General features: G+C 38.2%; 1 protein-coding gene across 1 annotated transcript; it reads left to right on the top strand.

Annotated features, from left to right (window-relative positions):
• Positions 1 to 29: 29 nt before the first annotated feature.
• EXOSC7 (exosome component 7) lies at positions 30 to 21,337 on the top strand. The gene is made up of 8 exons (XM_042806529.1): positions 30 to 116; positions 1,083 to 1,184; positions 1,877 to 1,971; positions 7,836 to 8,001; positions 12,186 to 12,256; positions 16,840 to 16,963; positions 17,943 to 18,098; positions 21,202 to 21,337. The coding sequence occupies exons 1-8, from the start codon at positions 60 to 62 to the stop codon at positions 21,304 to 21,306; spliced, it is 876 nt and encodes a 291-aa protein (XP_042662463.1). The 5' UTR covers positions 30 to 59; the 3' UTR covers positions 21,307 to 21,337.
• Positions 21,338 to 21,710: the final 373 nt, after the last annotated feature.

Consider the following 21,710-nt stretch of genomic DNA (forward strand, 5'->3'; position numbering starts at 1 on the left):
CCCACCGAGTGAGGCGGCGCGCGGGCGCCGGAAGCGGAAGCCCGGTGTCGGTGGTCAGCATGGCGTACGTGGTGCTGAGTGAGGCGGAGAAGCTTTACATCGTGCACGGCGTCCAGGTAACGGGCGGCGGCGAGTCGCTGGGAGCGGCCCGGCCGTGGGGCTGCCCTGTGGGGCGTGGGGCAGGGCCCCCGCCCCGGGCTCGCTCCCTGTGAGTGGGCGTGGGGCGGGGATAAGTTTCAGGGTGGGCGGGGGAGGAGGGAGCGAGCTTTCCGTGAGCTGGTGTCCAGGCGGGAAGTCTCTGGGGCAGTTAGTGGTCGTCCGGGGTATCGGAACAGAAAGCGGGCTAGGAATAGGGCGTGGATTTGTTTGTTGGTTTTTTTTTTTTTTTTTTTCATTTCTTGTCCTCTCTCCCCCCTCTTCCTTTCATCTTTATCGAGTTTCTGCCGTTGTGTAGAGTTTTAGCTTGTTGCTAAGCTGAGGAACAGTGAGTGGACCAAGGAGTAAGAGTGAAGGAGATGTGGGGAGAAGTGCTAAAGATGAGAGGACTGTACTTCTGTACTTCTTGCCAAGTACAGAAACTGTGTTTTACTGCAGAGAAAACTACTTTTGTGGGGATGAGCAGTGTAATGCCTGAGGGTGCGTAACGTCTGTTTTGAAATACAGATGAAAGCATTTGGAAGACTGATGGGTTATTTTTGTCTGCTGAGTCCTAATTACATACATAAAAGTACAGAACTTGTGTGTCCCAAGAAAAAAACATGTTAAGTAAAATACCTTTTAAAGTCAAGACCTTTACAATTTTGTAGTCTGAAGCTTTCTTTTGGAGTTGGAAGACTTAGTGCTGGAGTCCACATCTATCTGTAGAGAGCTTGTTGCAAGTTCTAGATGAATGAGAGGTAAATGGAAAACTACAGCTGGTTCTGTTGTACTCTTAACTATGAGCTGTTGCTTCTACATTCTTTTTATTGCTGTGTTTGGTATAGGAAAAGGAAACTTTAAAATCACAGGTTTTTTTGTTTTTGTTTTTTTTTACTTTTTATTACTGATTCCCTTAAGCACAGTATATTGATTGTCATACTTAGGAGGACCTTCGTGTAGATGGTCGTGGTTGTGAGGACTACAGGTGTGCAGAAGTAGAAACAGATGTTGTATCAAACACAAGTGGATCTGCAAGAGTAAAGCTGGTAGGTAAACTTCTTAGGGATTGTGTACCTTGCTGATGAAACGTCTGGTTTATGTAACTAGTTTTGAGAGAAGCTGGGGATATTTGTAGATGGGTTTGTGTGTGTGCGTGTAGTAACTCTGTATGTGTATAACTGAAACTATGGGATAAGGAAATAATGACAGAATACGTAATTCATTCAGGCTGGCTTAACCTGCTTGAGCTAGATACACCGTGAAATACTTGGATGTTCTTCAGTCTGAACTAATCTAACATTTAATCTTAAAAATGTAAATTACTGTTGTGCCTAATCACTGGAAAAAATAATTCTATTCATTTAGTGTGAAGCAAAACTACTTCTGACGTGTTGACTGGAAAAAGATAAATATACTGTGCAATATTATAAAGGTTCTGCAGAAATAGCTATTTCCAGAACCAAAATTATAAATGTAGTCATGGATATGAAGAGTGTCGTTCTAATGTAGAGAAAGCTAATATGTATGGTAATTATTTGAAGAATCTTCTTAGGCTTAACGTTGTCCTTCTAAAGCCTTTCTTTTTTAAAAAAACCCTAATGTTATGTTAAGTTCACTCTGATAGAATGATCAGCGCAGGTAACTGAAAGGTAGAAATGTCAGCTTACCATAGGCATTTAAATTAAATGAGTAGTTCTGTGACTAATTCCAGTTGTGTGATATGTTTTTCTTTTAACAGGGACACACTGATATCTTGGTGGGTGTAAAAGCTGAAATGGGGACACCAAAGTTAGAGAAACCAGATGAAGGTTACCTGGAATTCTGTGTTGACTGGTTAGTATACTAGAAGAGAATAAAATAGATCTAATAGTTGGAATAAATGACTAATCAGATTTTACCATTCTTCTGAAACTCGTACCTTCATTCCACTAACCTTGGGAAAGGGTCCAAGTAATAGAAATAAGCTATTTTACTGTTTCAGTAGTGGTGAATGTTCAGAAACTTTCTGCTGGTTCTACAGACCCAAAATAAGTAAAGCAATAGGAGTTAAAGAGTGAAAACAGGTTAAATAAAACAATCCCAAATTGCATAGCAGCACTGCAGCTGGAAGAGAGCAATGGCTTGGTTACACATGCAGTTAACATGACTTCATGATTACAGTGACAGTTGTCTTTTTACAATGATAGAATAGAGAAATTCTCTTTAAAAAATTAAGCATTCAGGAAGAAAAGAATTGACTGATACAGACTGTACATTAGCTGAACTTAAAGGTTAGCTTATTTTGTCTGTGAAAGCAGTGGAAAGTGTGTTTTCTACAAATCCATTTGTTTTAAAAAAAGAAAAATTCTTGCTGTAAACTTCAGATGGAAAATTTAATTAGAAAATTGAGTTATATTTATCGGTGAATCAGTATTTCATTAACTAAAATAGTACTTGTTTTATATCATATTCCTGGCTGTGTGCTACAAATGGACTATTGTTTAGCCTTACAGTCTTCATAGTGCTTGAATTATATGAAGCTAGAAGAAAACTGAGAGCTCTTGTTTTCAAGTTACTCTGAGATAGCATAGTGACATCTCAATGTTATTACAGACTGTCTGCTGTCTGAAACTACAGTATCCATGTCTTGCAGACTTCTTAAAGCTTCTTTATGAAATAATGGGCTTTGGGAACTTCTCATAAAAGCCTTGGCACTCTCAAGTTAGATGTTTTGCATGTGACATTTCTTTTTATTTTTACTAAAACCAAAAAATGTTGCTACTCTGATGTTAACCCAGTATACCATTAGTAAAGGTGAGATATGAGAGCTAAGTGTATAAATCTCATAATCTTTCTGACCTAACTGGATATATCTGCCTTAACGTTTGTGTATCTCTCAGATTATGCAGCCTGATCTAAGACTGCCTCTAGATGTCACGATGTACTAGTTAACTGTGGAAACTTACGGTTTGTAGAGGGAAGGAGTCACCTATCAAATAATGGTTTGTCTATGATTACTGTTCAAAAAATACCAGACAGGAAGATGATCTTCTCAGACGCGGTCCTGCCATTAGAGGGCATCTCAGCTTGACTGCTTTATAACACTCATGTATGAAATATCCTAAATAGTACCCACTCTGTTCTGGTAGTTTCTATATGAAGAAAGTTCACTGACAGCAGGAACATTTCCTTACTATAAAACAAGTAGTCTGTGGGGGTCTTGCCAGTCTGTGACACTTCTTCATATGTAAATAAATGTTAGAAAAACTTTAGCTCATTAGATTAATATTAGGTTGTATTTTCTAACTGTTAATATCTGCTTCGTCAGAGGATGGGAGATGTGCAGCAATATTGTGCAAGCTGGATCTTGTCAGTTCTAGAAATAGCTAATCCTTACTTTTTGTGACAACATGGACCGAAAGCCTAAATTTTGGAGAAAGGTAGTCACTTCTTGCATGCTTGTGCCACCATGGAAAATTGACCTCTAGCCTCCAGAAATATCGATAAGACAAAATGTGAAGTGAAGGCAGCTTGTTCTTTGTAAAGGGGAGTGAGATGCTGTCTGTACTCTGGTGCTTTTCTAGGCTGCCACTTGGTGGTACTAACAGCACTGATACATTGCACCTCCTGGTGAAGTTCCTGTATGTTCTACTTGACCTTTATATTGTTGAAACTAAAAAGAAAAACTCAGCAGTGTTTGATACCTTAAAATGCTTATTTCACAAAACTTTCATGGTTTCTTATACTGCTGAAAATAATAACTTGCTGGATCACGTATATAATTCTTTGCCCCAAAATTTCTTCTATGTTCAATCTATTCTGAGTCCTTAACCTAAAATCTGAGAAGCACCTGTAGTCCCATTTTGAGATGGACTTTAATGTGAGTCACTGGAAGAGATAATTTTTGGGGCACTGATATGTGATACTAGAAATTAATTATCGTAGAACAAATCTGTGTTCTATGTGATGTCCCTACTACCCATCAGCACTGGAAAAGACAGTCATCCTGGCCATTGATGTTGAAAGACTGCTGTCTTGGCTTTTCTCATATTTGAGTTTTGGGGCTGTTCTAATACTGACTTGTTAAGGATTTTGTTGGTTTTGTTTTTTTGACTGAAGCAAAGATTTATCATTTTCAAAGTGCAAGAAATAAAAAAAATAAAATTCAGACATCTGAATTCCTGAATGCATTAGATTTTTGTTTGTGGAATTAGGGAAGCAAGGAGTATATTCGTCCAAGTCTGGCCATCTGTTTCTCCACTTTAAAGGCCAGACATGCTTTTGTTCCAGCTGGAAGGGTGAGCCAATTTGTTATGCTTGCATGGGAGTCTGGATCAGCTAGGATCCTAAATATTATAGATGGAAAATAGTTCTCCAAATCATAAGAGGTGACAGTACTGCAGAGCAGCCACATCAGCATGCTCTTAGATGATCCTTAGATATTGTTCCTTTGAGTTTTGTGGGGAAATCTTAACTTAAAACAAATTTCAGTGCAGTCACTGAAGGTATCACTTGAATTGTGGCTGCAGGAAAGGAGCCTCTTCTTCCCCTCTCTCCCCAACCATAAACCTTTTATCATGGCAACTGTTCTTTGTAGAGGCAAGAGGCAAACTAATGAGTTTTGAAAGAATGAAATGTCTTTATGGGTTTTTTTAGGGCACTTCCTCCATTAAAGATACATTGTCTGTACTGCATGGGATTGAGCTCAGTTTTCAGAGAGTAGCACCATTTGATGCTTGAGTAAAACTGTTTCAAACTCTATAAGCAGGTGTGCTTTTGGATGGAAAGTGTGGTGACAGTGCCTGACCAGGCAACAACCTGAATCAGTAAAATCCGTGTCGGTAGTGTTACCAGTTTGACTCGACTAAATCCAAACCCTTGTTAGCCCAGTTCTTTGTAGTGTCATGAGCCTGAATATCATTGTAATCATATTAACACCGTTAGCCAGCATCTGGACCTGAATTCGGGTTTATCTGTTTCTGGGACTGCCTTGGCAGTCCAGGTGTGTCATAAACATCATGTCTTATGGCTGCCTTCTGGAAGGGTGGAATATTAGTGAAGTGGTTAACTTACTGCTGATTCTAAAACAGTGAGTCTGCCTTCTTGTTTTAAATGATTGTATGTTTCTTTTGGTGCAAGAACAGAAATCCGGTGTTGGTTGCTTGAAGTAAATACGACTTTGAGCGAAGAATATCCTCTGTGTAATGAAGCCCATGTATACCAGGAAAATAGCTATAAGCTTTAATTAACTGTTTTATCTCTGTCATAGTTACTTACATCGTAGATTATAGTATATTAATGGCCTGAGCAACAGATGGGAAGTACTTAACTACTGTGAGAGAAAGGTTTTGTCTAATAACAGCAAGGGTTTTGAAATTCAGTAGAGATCTGTGGTAGAAGCATCATTAGGCTTTAGGAGGAGTCTCGATTGTCATGCAGTGTGACACTGAAATGGTTTTGAAAGTCTTTAAAATGACATTCTGTTTGGGAGTAGAAATTCTGTGCTCCACCTGGCTAAGTTCTTTCTGTGCTCCATAAAAGAAGTTTTTTTGGCATTTTCTCTTACTAGTGTGCTAGAGAACCCCTTTTACAATTTTACCCAGTGTAAATTACTGCAATAGTCGGTAAGCGTTAGGTGGCAGTATTTACCATATAGTCACTATAATAGTACCCTGCTAACTTCTTTATTGCACTTTGACTGCAAGTAACTGAAGTGTTAAAATAGTAATGAAATTAAGATGTAGTGGAACTTGCAATAATATTCCAATTGAGTCTTATGTGCTTCCTACTTGCTGTCAAAGAAAGCAGCCAGTTATAATTAAAAATTATAATATTTGTTAAAACTTTATGTTTAGAAATAATAATGAGGTATAGATTGAGGTTTGTATAATTCTTTTCAGTTTATCATACGAATCATAATGCTTGCATAACCATACTTTAAACAGAATGATCTAGTTAATTTGCATAAAAGCTGCTTCCATGGATAAGGGCTTGTTTAATATCAACCTGAAGATTTGACTCAGCATATTTCCATAATTAAGTTATACTTTCATATAGTCCTGTCTTATAAAATTGGTGTCTGATTTTAACACAACTGTGAATATTCCGTGTCACACTTGCAGTGCTTATTCGTCTGGCAAATGTAGTCAGGAAGCATAGGTCAGTGCTTGATTGGCAGTAATATTTCTTTTTTTTTTTTTAAAGCATGTATAGTGGTATCTGTTTATAGAAGCAGCAAATAACTTCTGTAAAATCCAGTAGCTCTTTCTGGCATTCTGAGTTTTCATCAATTCTGCAAAAGAGCAAGTTGGGAGAATCACTGTGAGGTATTTTTTTATAGGCAAGGATAATAATAGGTAATTATATGTACACTTACAGGCTCTGCAGTCTTGTTGATACAGCTCACTTGATGGTTTAGGTCATACCTAGATACTGTGGATCGTTTTGTTTTAAAGTTGAAGGGATTATATTCCAAGACTTTGTTTTCTGCTCTATGTCTGTATTCCTGAGGTGTGCCTGTTGGAAGAGCTGAGTTTGTGTCACCGTATAAACACAAAACATACATGAGAAATTGGCACTGGAAGGTGCCCAGCCAGGAGAATACAAGGCTTTGCTATTAAAGATTTTTGAACATATCAAAATCACTTCTGTGGAATCACCTCTGTTCCTATGTTCTGTAATGAAAAATTAATTTGAGGGAGGTCTGACTATTTAAAATCAAGATCTGCCATGTGTGCTGCAAGCCCACTGCTTGAGAATGCTCTTGCCCTCTTTAGACACCAGAGGTTGGGTTCAGAATATTTGTTCGTTGTTTTGCTGTATATGCATCTCTGGACACTTCTGCTCTATTTCATTGTGACTTGGAGGTGGGGGTTTATATGGTTGGGGGGTTTTGTGTTTGGGGTTTTTGTGGGGGGTGGTGGTGGGTTTTTTTGTTTTTTTTTTTTTTTTTTTTTTGGTAGGCCTCTTTTCTTTGTTAGAATTTTGTTCTTAGCTGTGTACAAGGCCCAAGCACCCAAGGTCTTTCTTGCATGACTGCTCATAAACAAAGTCTGTTATGTTGGAATCAGGGAAGTGAAGACCACACATTTTTGTCAGATCCCTTCTGAAAAAAAATGTTCTTTAGTTGCTGCTCTCTGTAAGTTGCAGCTGCTGAAAATAATGAGCTGCTGTCTGTAAGTGACTAGATAGCAGGGAGTACACTCAGTAAAGAAATTACCAATTAAGGTCAGAGACACATGTCACTTTAAAAAAAAAAAAGGCATATGGCATATTGTACTTGTCATATTGTCACATCTTTCTCATCTTAAACTCTCTTAATTTAACATTCAACTCTAACAGGCTGTCTTGTTAGCTGTTCTGAATTTGGTACAGATTTCTCCCTCTTTTTTTATTTTTGAAAGGGTTGTGGTGATAGAAGATGAGAGTGCTTAAGAAATAATCCATGAGAAATTCACCAACTTTAATACTGTAACTTAGGAACTGAAGATAGGAGTGGAATTTAATTAGTACCTGAGTTTGTAGCAAAATGTAGGTATATATTATCTGCATCAAGACATTTTCTTATGCAAAACTGAAGTAATTTCTTTACAAATAGGATGCTTATACAAATAAGTCCATAGGTAATTCTAATGCTTAATATTTAAGAAATGTTCTTTGGGTATTGACTGCTTCAGAAGTGAAAGTTGTTTGTTTGTTTGTTTTTTTTCTTTATCTAGTTCTGCAAGTGCTACTCCTGAATTTGAAGGCCGGGGAGGAGAAGAGTTTGGCACGGATATAGCAAGTACACTCTACAGAGTATTTAGCAGCGAGAGCTGTGTAGACTTGAAATCTCTTTGTATTAATCCCAGAGAGCACTGCTGGGTTCTCTATGTTGATGTATTGGTAAGTAAGGAAATGAAACTAAGATCCAAGGAGGTTTTTCCAGGTGCTGACTAACTTAGCATAACCATGTGTATTTTCATGTTAAAAAAGCTTCTCATAATGTGATATAGTGCTTCACAGCATGGATGGCCGTTTTCTTGTGAATCTATCTATAATAATCATTTGTTCCAGCTTGCTTTTTTTCCTACTCTTCTTGACGTCACTGCTCCACTGCAGAGCTAATAAAACTGAAGACTCCAAATCTGGCTCAGATAAAAATCAGTGATCAAGGAAATTGCCACTAAAGAAGGCTAAACTTTTTTCCAAGCTAGATATAATGGCAAATGTGTTGTTTTAGTGAATATAAGTTAGCATGGGTGTACGTTAGCCCTAACATAACTGTTCACCCTGTCTACCTCTTTGCACTGTTACCGGTATTGATTCAGTAAGGAAATGTTTGGCATAGGCACTTTTTGATGAAAGTTGTATACATAGATTGAATGTAGAAGAGAAACTGAATATTTGTTCCTATTAAAAAATGGTAACTGAATATTATGCATATAAATCTTATGCATGCAGCAGCTCAATTTCTGAATTGTGTGTTATTTAATGCACTCTGTCATGGGAATTTAATAGAAGTCTTCAAGTCAGACTCTCTTGAGCATTATTTCCAATTCTTATTGGTGCAGAGTTGAGCTTCTACTTGTCAAATTTGTAACTGAAAATATTTTGAGATCTTATTCACAGGAATCCATTAATGTCTATGAAATAATTTGCAAAATGTTAAGTTGTATTGCCAAAAAAATAAAGGGGTTTGTTAAATAAAACAGGAACATTTAGACTAAGACCTAAATAAATGTGAAAAGTAGTCCGTTAGGTATTTTAAAAGCAGTAGCATTAGACTAATTATAGTAGATATGGTACATACTGTTACGTAGTCTGCATACAGAATGATCAAGTATTTACCTCTGCTGAGTGCTTTAACAGTCCTACTCACTGGCTTATTGGAGCTTGGCATAGTTTGATAGAGAATGAAGTGTCAGTTCTGAGAAATCACACTGGGGCCTTTAGTTACTAGGTAATTACAAGCAGAGGTACAGAGTATTAAATGCTGTGGTTATTTAAGCAATGTACTGCTTAGCATTGCATAAACACTGCATAAGCAAAGACTTTTCATAAAGCTGACTGCTGCAGAAGTAGTTCTGTATATCTTTTGTATGAGGTATAACTGGTCGTTATTTGATTCTTCCTGGACAAATTTTTTGATTGTCCACAGCTACAGAGGAAAACAGCCTTGGTATTTTTATGCTTTTTAATGTCATGTTCTGCAGGGATTGTGTGTGCCAGCCACTGAAGAGCTGCTGGTACAGTTAGAACAAGATATTGTTAACATTTGTCTCTTACTGTATTCCCCTGCCTCTTTTTTTCCACCCTAGACCTCTGTATTTTCACATTTTTGAGCTATTCATACTATTTCCTTTTCTAAATAGAAGACATGTATATCACGTGTGATAGGCTATACTTGATGTAGGTGCTTGACACCTACAGATTTTCCTGAAGCTGTTCTTGCTGAATTGTTCCTATAGAATTCTGTTTTAATAGTACATGGTAGAAGACACACACTTGTGCTAATATAAGATACAAGTCATATTATTCATCATTTCGGTGAGGCAGATTCTAAATATAATAACAATGCTTACCGAGAGTCCTTTGGATGATGTTTTCCTTCAGAATTCCTGGAAATTGTTCACAGTGGTGTTTGTACTGCATAGTTAAGTTGGAGGGGAAATAAGCCTTAAATCCGTCATAAGCCTGAAAATACTGGTACCTTGTGGTCAAGTGAGAAGGTACTTGTTCTCAAGCCTCTCATTCCGAAAGACAAAAACCCAGAAAGAGTGTTACAAATCTGGAGATACTCCATTGCTATGTAATTTAGCTGTGCTCACTTTGGTTGAAGCATCTATGTTCTGCTCCTACCTGTAAACAAAATTGGAGATATGCCACCTCAAAAGAGAAGATAATACATTTTGCATTAAAAATATCTCTTAAATATTCTCTAGTGGTCAGTGTACTTGGGAGGTGCTATAATTGTGTACAGTCTGACTGGAATGAAAATCTTCAACTATACACACGACAAAGATTCAGACATACAGGCAGATAGGTGTCAAAGGTCAAGAATGTATAGAAGGCTTCCACTTCCAAAGAGTAGCTCATGAGTGTGGTGATACACAGTACTGCAAAATTATAAGCCTATTCTCACCCTCTCTCTCTTTCCCTGAATTTCCTTCCCCTTAAGTCATGTCAGAAATAAGTTTTCAGGCATTTTTGAGGGTGGTTTTGATAAATGTACAGCCTTCTTCACATAATTGGCCCCAGAAGTCTGCTGTGCTGAGCAAGGAGAATCAAAGTGTGCAATCTCTTTTCCCTACCTAATCACAGTACCTTGTGTGTTGGGGGGGTGCATTCAGTTCTGTTGAAATTTTAGCAATTTGCTACTGAGCATCCCTCTGAGGATTTCCTCATCTTTTCTATTCCGCCCCCCCCCCCCCCCCGTTTGGAAAAAAAAAAAGTCAGAAATCTGTCCTTTCTGAGGAAAAACATCTTTGAATAAGGCAAGGTATACAATATTTTCTCTTATTTCCTACCCCCAATAACTTTTTCATTTGTCTATCAGTAAATTAAAAGCAGTCCTTTCTAAAGATTCCTTTACTTCCCACAACTCACAGTTGTGCAGTCTTTCTTAGTCCTTAATAATAGAAAAAAAAAAAAAAAAGGTGGGGGGGATCTCAGCACAAAGTGCTTCAGCTGAGAAAAGACTGTTCATTTCTTTGTTGTACCATGTTTGCTAACAGGCAGTTCCTAGCCTGTAGGCGCCACTGTAACACAGATAAGGCTTTAGAACAGTAGCCTGAACATAAGCCTAGCAACAGTACAGGCACATCCCATCATTGTGTTTTAGTAATGAAGATATTGTGGGGCTTACTGTGTTATCCAGTAAAATCCAATAATGACTGAAAGTGGCAAGTTAACCTCTCTGTATCCAGCAGCTGTTTGCAAAGAAATAATCTGATCAGCTTTGTATCTAGCTTTCTATTCCAACTTTTTGTCATTCTTTTTACACAATTCAGTCTGTCTTCATAAGAATAAACTGTCTTTCCAGAATACCTGATTTATGATTTGTTCCCATTGCAGGAGTTTGTCTCGTTCTTAAATAGATTTTGAAGAACAATCGATGCAATCAGTGTTGCAAAACTGGTTTTGCTCTCGTCGTACAGTATAGATTAACGTAATGGAGAAGCCTCCATATGTTCTCGCTGAAGTAGTTTCACATGCTTGCAGGGGATGTGTGTGTTTGTAGAATAGTACTGGCAGCTGAGAGCGAAGCTTTTTGGAGAGCTAGCATGGCCAAATACCTCTGAGTTGTCTGTCAGCCTCCAGAAGGCATTAGTGGTTGTGGGAGCCCTGCCTTTTTAGCTAGTGTGCAGTGCTGCTCTTCTCTTTGACCATTGTGCTGATCTTCATGGGAAAAAGCTAAGCTAGGCTCCTTCCACGCACTTTAATTCAAATGATAGTGTTATCAACAAATAGATTTTGACATCTGGATTTCCTTAGATCTTTTTCAGCTACAAGACAAACCTGCTGATGACTCCTTTTCCATAAAGAATAGAGAATAAATCACGATGTGCCTTCATAACTATACCTTCTATAACTAGCTTTTCATACCATGTTCCTGGTGACAATTTGCATTGCTTCTTTGAAAACAGTTCTACTAATTGGGTTTGTCCAGTTGATATTTAAAAAAGACTCCTTTGAAATAAAATAAAGTAAATGGATTGGTTTGATTTAACATTAAAGAATGAATGTGGTGAGTTTATAAAAAGTATTCTGGTCATAGTCTATTTCAGAGCCTTAGCGTAAGAAGAATAAGAACAGCCATTGTTTCATTTCAGCTTATATTGTTAAATTTTATCATTAATTTTATTATGAAGTGAGTTAACTTCCATTTTGCATTTATTATCCTGAAAGCTTAATTTCCTATCTGTTCTTTCTTTTCATACACAGGCTTAAAGGCAACTTTGTTTTTTAAAAACCTGTGCTGATTCTTAATTTTGTGCCTTTTCAAGTAGTTTTAAGCAAAATAAAGGCTTGGTGTAAAGTCACTGGCCTGATTTTCTTTTAAAGAGATTCTTTTTTTTCCTCTCCAGTTATTGGAATGTGATGGGAACCTCTTTGATGCAATCTCTATCGCAGTGAAGGCAGCTCTCTTTAACACAAGGTAAAGCACAGATCTCGTTTCATGTGAGTGGAAGAGAAGTATTCTCTGGGAGCTAAACGTTTTTAATGCTTAATTATTTAAATAAATACCCACAGTAACTTGCATTCAGATACAAGGCAGTCCATTTGCATACAAGTAACATGAACTAATGATTTTAATGCCATATTAGTAATCAAGTGTCATATTGTATTGTATGCACAGTTAGGCTCAAAATATAACTTCTGTTCTGTAGCCAGATCCAGAATAAAATTGTCTTGACCGTGTGGTTTTATTGCAAGTAGCTGGAGGCCTTTGTGTTGATGCTTTGTGGGTTTAAAATACGTGATGCTCCTGAATAAGAAGCCCTCTGTCAGTGTGACTCCTAATTTGTAACTAGCCCTGATTTCCCACTTCTGATGTTCTTTCTCATTAACTGTTAGTCTAGAGGGTAGGGTTTTTTTAAACTAAGGAAAAAATAGTGGTGAGAGATTTTGGGAGGGGGAAATGATGTGTCCTTAAAAGAACTTTGCCCCATGCATTTTAATTCAACAAAATCTAGTAGAATGAATGATGCAAGTGCTCTGTATGTGTTTTAATGATAACATTCGATAATATTTTTTCTAGTGTTTTTATCATCTTTATCTATAGGTGAAAGGGAATACAGAGTTTTGTTGCACCTTTGAGAAAGAAACTAAGTGAACGGCTTTGCTAAAAAACTTACGTAGCAAAAGTAGCTGAAGGAGGTGCAAAAATTAGATTCTTACAGGCGTAAATGTTTTAAAAGTGGAGTTTAAAAATGGATCTAAGAGATCTACTAAAGTCACTGGTATAATTCTGGCTTATCAGGGATTCAGTGCACAGTACTAGAGCTGGGAAAGTACGTGCAAGGAAAAGAGGAAAGTATGCTTCTGAAGACAGGCAGTATATCAAGTTATAAACACTTTAAAAGGAGTTAAGGAGAGAATCCATCTGAGACTACAGCTTGTATATATTGCTGAGAAATTTCCCATGTTAATCAAGTTCGCAGCAGTAACTTTTAATAGTAGATTGTTTTTGTAGCATTAAGAAATACTCTCACAAACATAATGGCTCGCAAAAGAGTTGACAGTACACTAAAGGGAAGAAATGCCCATGTCTCGGTGTGTGAGCTGCCAGGATGCAAAAGTTATGTAGTTAAAACAGTTGTTACCACGAGTTGTTTTGCAGATCCAAGGCACATACTTTATTTACAAGATAACTATGTCTTTTTTCGTATTTCAGCCAGAATCCCAGTTCTGAATAACGAGAGAAGATCTTATTAAAAGTAATTTAAAGAAATAAATAAAAGAAAATCTTTTGCTTTGTGATCTTGGGCAACATGGAGGGTGTAATTGTTTTAATGATTTTGCTTTATTCTTCTGACAACTGTATCGTTCATGTAGTCTTTAATCTGTGGGCAAGCATCCACAGTTTTGTGGAAGTCTGTTATCAAATCAAAATGTGGTACAATGTGACATAATGCAGTCTGATTTTTTTTTTTACCTGTGAAAACCCTGTCTATTGATTTGAGCAGGGAATGCTAGTACATCTAATCTCATATGAGCTCAAATTCAAGAGGTGAAATTCTGACTGAAAACTTATTGTCCTCATTCACTGTTCCTCTCCCTTTCCCTTGGTACCTATTAAGTTTTCTCTGGCCTGACACAAGGTTGCTTAACGTAGCTGCCTGCTTTCCATAAAATATTATTGTCCAAGCAAGATGTCAGTTTGAAGATCACTTCAGATTAAGTGTTCTGAACTTCGCTTGACATGTGTGTCCTCTTTGAGTCTTACTTGCCTTTCATAATCTGTTTACAATCAGGTTTTTGTTATAAGTGTTTTCAGATCTTTGTCAGCCTTGACTGCAGCCTTGGAACAAAGAGCAGGGACTTCAAGCTGCTGGTTTGTTTTTTTTGAAGCTACAAATGTTTAGAAATTTGGATAGGCATTTGAAAACTTCAGCTTCATCCCTAAAATCTTGGTCTAACTATTTTTATAATAGCTATGGACACATTTTTCTCTAGGGCTAAGTAAATCCAAAATCCTAATTTAAGAAATTTTGCACAAGAATTACGGGATTTAAATCCTTTGTATGTTTGACCTGACTCATCGTATCCCCTTCAGGCATGGAACAATGACAATATGACTGTTTTAGGGGGAACATTTATTCCTCAGGGGTTTGTATTGTTCACTGTGTTCTAAAAACTGTATCCAACATCATGTGTGAACGATAGCAGATATCAAACTTCCTTATTAACTGAGTCTACAGGGTGCTTAAGGCTGGTTTTATCCACGATGGAAGTAGGTATTGCAAAATGTGCAGGTAGCTACTGTGTCAGGACTTAACATTAAACTTGATCCTGTGGAATGTGCCTACCTGCAACTGAGGCAACAGAAACTAGGGAAGTTACAAAAGCTGCAGAGTTTATAACGCAATAGCCTTGCAGATGTTGTGGTTTTTAGCTGAGCAGCATGGTAGAGGCAGGACTGATGCCTGCTTGCAAGGGGAGAGCTGGTTTTGCAGTTGGGAAACCTGGGTCTGCAGCACACAGAAGAGAGCATTGTTCATGATGTAATTAGGTCCCGCTGGACAGACTTCTGCTCTGGTTAGTTGCAGGAAGCAAAATAGAAAACTAAAAAGGTGCAAAGTAAACATGTACAGCTAGTTCATAAGGTAAATCTTCACAAACTGTGAGAGGAAATCTCCAGGTTTCTGGAAGTGCTTTCTGCTGTACTCTCTTTGCCTAGTTTTTGTGTGTATATACCCCCTTTTTATGCAACTGTGATGCTTGTGTCTGATGAACTATCTTTTTACTTCTGTAGTAGTTCTAATCTGTACCTCTCTCATCTCTTCTTGGCCAAAACAGCTCCTTGCAGGCATTTTTCAGGTATTAATTCTGGCAACTTTTTCTTGCAGACCAAACATTGGTCTGGTTTCATAGCTATTTTAGGATGGTGTTAAAAATTGCTTAATTTCACAAATTTTCTTTTTTAAACATTGCTCTGGCACATACACTTCTAGTCTAGCCTGTTGTCCAATGTTGTCCATTGTCCTATGTAGCTTGAGGGTTAGTCACCTTGTGACTTTATTCTATCAGTTTTTAACGGGTTGTTTTTAACTTGAAAATAGACTTTGATGCATTTCCAATGAGTTGCGAAGCATTTTGAGTTTCATTTCAGGAAACAGTACACATAGCAGTTGTTCTGCTTACTGAAAGTTTCCGTTTTAGCTTGGCTCAGGCCAATGCTCTTGTAGGGAATTTGTTCTCACTGAAGCAGGGTTAGTTAGCTGTTGTGAAGTACTCGCCTCCAGGACTCTTAGCCACAAATAACTGAAATACTCTTCCAGGGAACAACAAAAATCACTTTGCATTGGTGGGGGAAACATTCAGTAAATCAGTCCCTATCTCCTCTTTCAAAAGAGATTTAGTACAGAATGCATAAAAGAATGTAACCTCCAGAGTCTAGTTATAAAACACAACGCTACTGTAAAAGTACTAATATAAAAACAGATTGAGGTTACATTCCATGTGGTTACTGAACTTAGCTTTCTAGGGACATCTTGAAATATTTTATGTTTTTAAGTGCAAATGTGTAAAAGTGAGAGTAGCATGGTTTTGCTGTGTGGGGGGTTTTACTGGCTGGTAAAGCAAAGTCTCTCAGTCAGTACTGCATCCAAGTAGGCACCTGAATAAATGAGGATATATCAGATGCTGATGTTCTTGGCGGCTTGAGATACCATCTTCTACTAAATTGTTTTAAATTACTTTATTCATTATGCTAAGAAAACTGCATTAAATCATCCTGCAAAACTCCCATTAAATGTCTATCACAAATACAATATATGTACCACTGATAAAGGAGCCTGTCTAGCTCATTTGTGAGAGAGCTTGTCAGTCACAATTGAGAAGAAAGCATTTCTTGGATTTCTGCCTGGGTTTTTATCCCTGGTTGTTGCATTTGTATATCTCTCTTTAGGACAGTAGAGTCTGCTGTCATCTTAAAGAAATTAGAATATCTTGCCAATCTCCCTATCTTGCTAAAGAAAAAGGATTTTACTAATGTAATCTTTTACCTTTACCCCAAGTCTCCTTAGTGTCATTCTTTCCTGAACAGCTTTACTACTTGTATTTGCTGCTGATGTCACAGCTTTATCAAGCAATGCAGTTGCTGTAATTCTGACAATTTTACTGTTGTCTGCAAGGTTGGGAACCACAGTACAAAAGAATTCAGTCTTGGTAATTTCTCTCCTGTACACCCAGGCAGACGTACAGAGAGTTGTGCAAAATTGATTTGTACAAATTCCAAAAGAATCTCTCCCCATGTATTAGTGTAAAAAACAGTTCAAATTCTAACAATTTTGAATGATGTAAATATGATGATCTTAGCCTAAATATATTCCCACTTACAATGTTTTCTTCCTAGTCTCATTGAGTGAGTTGTTAATACTTTGATAACATTCTGGATTTTTTTCTCCAAACATTTAGCCTCATGTAGAGGAAAGAGTACTTCCTGCAGTTGAGACTGTATGACAACTGTATTCATTACCTGTTCTGGCAATGATTTTGCACATTTTGTTTCTACAGAATACCCAAAGTGCGTGTTCTGGAGGATGAAGAAGGCTCTAAAGAGATTGAGCTGTCTGATGACCCTTACGACTGTATTCGACTTAATGTGGAGGATGTGCCCTGCATCGTCACTCTTAGCAAAGTAAGCCTGACAAATTTCTGACTTTTTACCTAGAGACTTCAGTTTCTGTTAACATCACCTGTCATTTATTTTTTTCTCTTGATATAAAACTTGTTACAGAAATGGTGAGTGTCCACTGTGTATATGTATTTGTTTATCTTTGGCTTCCTAATTAAGAAGAACTTCTACTAAATAAGGTTTTGGGTTGTTTTTTTTTTTCCCCCACTTCTGACTTGCAGGTTTCTACTTGATGCATTCTTAAAATGCATCTCCTTGCATGCAGAAGAGTTGTTTATTTTTCATCTAGTCCTTGCTCAACATCCACAGCAGCAGATACTTCAGTATGTTAAAACAAATGGTCGTTGTTATGAGGCACAGAGGTTATGTGGTCTGCCTGGATTTACACAACAAATATTTGTTGTTGGAGACAGAACTCTGTTTTCATGGGTGCAATACTGTCCTTTCCTTTCAAACAGGTTTTTGTTTTCCATTTCTACATATAGCTCATAGCTAACCCAGTTGATTCACTGGACTGCATTTTCCATTGCAAGAGTTAGTGATTTGCTTAGTTACCTGAAAGTTTGTCTGATGTTTCTTTTAAGCAAGTTGCATAAATAGTAGAAAGGCCATCACTGAAGTGGGGGTTCGCTTGAGTTTTAGGATGTGTAATTTTCACTTAGCGGGGAGGAAAGTCCATGCTTGGTGTTGGGGGGAAAGGGGAATATGGACTTTCATATAGATGAAAGGTTGGTCAGAGAGGTAAACAGTATGAAACAGTGACCTGCTTTTCTCATCTGTCTTATGTATGTGCACACAATTTGGGGATGGAGGCTGTTTAAATACTGTGCTGTCAAGTCAGTCTCTGACCACTACCAAAGACCATGTGATATTAGGATGGGAGGCTGTAGATAATTAACAGAGCTACCACTCACAGTTTAACTTCTTAATAAAGAGCTTAGACAACCACAAACTAATATGTTGTTTTGTCACTAATTTACAGATTGGATATAGGCACGTGGTAGATGCTACCCTTCAGGAAGAAGCCTGTTCTTTGGCCAGCCTGCTTATTTCTGTGACCAGTAAAGGTGCCCTCACTTCTATGAAGAAAGTGGGGAAAGGTAGCCTGGATCCTGAGAGTATTTTTGAAATGATGGAGGTAAGGAATGTTGAGCAGCTACTGTCTTAGATGATACTGGATGAATTGGAACTTCAGTATATGAAAAGCTGCAGTAAGGACTTCAAGAATGGAGATCTTGGTGCTCTTATTAGGTGCAAAAGGGACTTGCTGAAGGTCACAGACAATTCCTTTGAAATACAAACTAGTATGAACGGATGTTACCTGAAACTTTTAGATGCCCGAAATGTATGCTACTCACATTTGTCCAGTCAGGTACTTCATAGCTGTAAGACTGTAAAGCTTAAGTTGATAAACTTTCAGAGTATTTTTAAAGAATGTGTTCCTTCTCTCATTGTTTCCTTTAAAGACTGAAAGAGCAAAACTTTTAACATGGTAAAGTCCCTACAGAAGTAGAAATGATACTTTGAATTGATAGTGCATGGTGTTCTCTTCTAGCACAACTCTTCTGTTTTGTGCTAAGCTTACTGTTCTCATTTTACTGTTGTTTTTATTTGCTCCTTTATTGGGTTTCTGATCTGCCACTACTCCATTAAAATACTAGTGTCTGGATACTGTTCACATCCACATAAGAATTCCACTTTAAGCCTTCCTTCAGGCTCTTCTTAAATCTGTCCTCCAGTATAAATTCTCATGACTGAGCTTGGCCTTGAGCATGAGACAGAAATGGGTTTTGAACTTGGAGTCAGAATGAAAATTAAATACTTTAAACTGGCTCTGTTTCCTTAGAGATCCAGAACTAATTTCAGCATGGCTGTAGTGCGGAATGCAGAAGTTAGAGCCAAGTTTGAAAACAGTTGGTCTCAAGTGGAAATTACGTGCTGAGTATATGTGGCACTTCACTGTTTCTTGATGTCAGTCCAGAGTGCTAATCTTGGTGGTACAGTGGGCTTTTTGTTTGCATTCAGAGATGTCACTTACCTCCCTTATCTGGGCAGAGGGGTGTTTGCTAATCTGGCATCCTAAAGAAACTGAACTTCCTGTGGACATCCGATGTGTCTTCCTTGATGGATTTTTAGTCCAATTCTAACAAAATGTCATAGAAGACTTGAGGGTTTGGGTCTTGGGCTGTTACAAAGAGAGGGGTGCTTAAGTCAGGTAGGGGTTCATAGTAGAAGCTGGCCTCCATGCAAATTATCTGCTCAAAGCTTTGATAGGAGCCTCTATTTTGATCATCAGTTTTGTTCTACATTGAGCCCTAAACGGAAAATGAACTTCTGTAGTTCCATTGTATAGCCTACCCCCGAGGGCTGTGCTCAGGATTATGTAGTGCTCATCTGAATGCTAATCAGAGATGCGTATGGAAAGTAACCATGGGTAATCTTCAAACTGTCCTACTCTTCTTAAGACCTTTAGTGAACTTGTCCCTACTTGTTGATGCAAGGAGTTAAAAGCTTAAACTGATCACCCAGTGAGTTGTACTGTGTCACACTTGCTTTGGAAGAAGTCTCCCCTCCTGGGTGGTGAGCAGTTTGGAAGTATGAGGGATAAAGCTGATCAGAAGAAACCAAGATGTTTTCTGGGACGTTAGTTAGAGATTATCTGTTTGGCCCTGCCTCAAACTCAGCAGCCTGGTTAGGATACCAAGAAAAACAAAGGCCTGGGAACGTCCAGTGGAGGAGCTGTGTAACCCTTGCTTGACACCTCCATCCACTAATGATTTGCCTGCAGGTCAGGGGGTGTTCAGCTTTCCTTGCCTGGTAGAGAACAGATGTTCTAGCACATATCTCTTAGGAAGGCAGCTTCATGGGAAAGTTCTGGGAAGCTGCCAGCATCAGGCTTTTTTTAACAGAGTTTATGATCCGATCCATATGAGGGGCAAGCAGGAATAAGATGGCAACAGTGTTGTATCAATACCAAAGTTCTGCACAGTTCCTGATCACTTTGGCCTGGTGTGAGTGGTGTTGACCTACGTTTGAGGAGAAGAATGTGCAAAGTATATCAGGACTCAGGACTCCAGACTGCTGCTGTGGTCTTTGTCCCAGTGCAGAGCTGTAACAATTCTTGTGTGTGCCCCTCTTTATTTACCATGACTCAGTGTCTAGAATTGACAGCTACTCCGCTGCATCAAAGCTCTTCCCAAATTTCCTTTGGTACTATGGGCCATATTCTGTCACCTGGTTCTTCGATTAGAAATGTACCTTATTTTAAGGTTTATGCACCCATGATCTCAGCAGTTGTCACCAACAGGTGAGAGCACGCTTTGTGGTCAGCTGTATGGCAGGCATAGACTTGGTTGCAGAGATGAGGAGCTAATGAACTCAGTTTAATATAATCTGTCTTTGGCTCTTTAGGGACAGGTGGGCTCTCTTCACCTCTGTATGGAATCAGTATTTCAGGTCATTTAGAGAAACTCTGGGAAAGCACTAATAAGCACCACTGCCTTGAAATGTTTATTTCAGCATTGCCTAATGTTTCCCTGTCCTGTAGCTTCCACAGTACAATTGTACGTGTGGGAAGCGTAGAGGCTGGTATCAGAGCTAATCCTGGTGGTTTTCCACTGCTGGAATTTATTTCTATAAAGAGAGAAAACCTTCTGCTAACTCCTTTAAGTACAGAATTGCAAATCATAATGAAGGATCTGCCCACAGACTGACTTGGTGGTGCAGCCAGTGTGCATTTTGGGCTTCTCTGACCACGGGACAGGGTATTGAGCTGGTCTAAAATCACTTTGCTGATTTTGAACACATTCAGAATAGTTTACTGAACTTTGCATTAGTAGACTGCTTTGATGGTCAGGTATCTCTTGTCCTCTGGCAGCTAGCATATTGCTTCATATTGCGTGTGCTGGGTAATTTGAATGTGTGCTTATGCCTGATGTGTATTTAATTTGTATTCCTGGGTGATCCAGTGGTGCACAGGTCTGGTATTAATGATCACGGAATGCTTCTCTGATGAATGGGAGCATTGTCTTTATGTGTACATTTTTCCAAAACTTAATCAAATTGAAATGAAACTTCTACCACCATTATTTTTCTTAATTAAAAGCATATTTTTGTTATACCAGCTGGTATATATGAATCATTAAAGGGAAAAAATTTGTCAAAAGAAAGTGTTCCGTGAGAGCTGTCTTCCTGTTAATAAGCATATGTCTCAGATTTGTTTTGCTTTCTTTGTATTACAGACGGGAAAAAGAATAGGCAAGTCATTGCACATAGCCCTTCAGAAGATTTTGGATGAAGAAGAGAGTTTGGGGACCTCACGGCAGAAAGTTGGATTTCTAGGATAAGTTTTTATTAAATGTTCAAAACTGTTTTTAACTGATTGTGCGATCTTGTGAGTTTGTATATGGAGAAAAGAAGATATTTTTTTGTTCCAGCCCCATTATCCTTTTGTCTAAGAGGCTTGTAAAATGTTACTAAGCATAAAGAAAGCTACAGTTAAATGCAAATAAGCAGATTTGAGATGCTTTCCGTATCAGTAACTGACTGCACCTAGGAAGTACACCAGCACCAATTGATGCAATTGCTTGGGAAGTCTTAAGTGTAGGTTCCACTTAATTCTGTTTGCATGTGTTCCATTTCTACAGAGCAGCTGCTATGTTCTAGAATTTATATGGGGCTGTCCTTGGTACAGTACAAGCCAGGGTTTGGGCCTCTTGAAAATTATTTTTTTTTTTTGTTCACCAGCCAG

The sequence above is a fragment of the Tyto alba genome, unplaced genomic scaffold, assembly GCF_018691265.1.
Source record: "Tyto alba isolate M040663 unplaced genomic scaffold, T.alba_DEE_v4.0 Super-Scaffold_46, whole genome shotgun sequence".
NCBI lineage: Eukaryota > Metazoa > Chordata > Aves > Strigiformes > Tytonidae > Tyto > Tyto alba.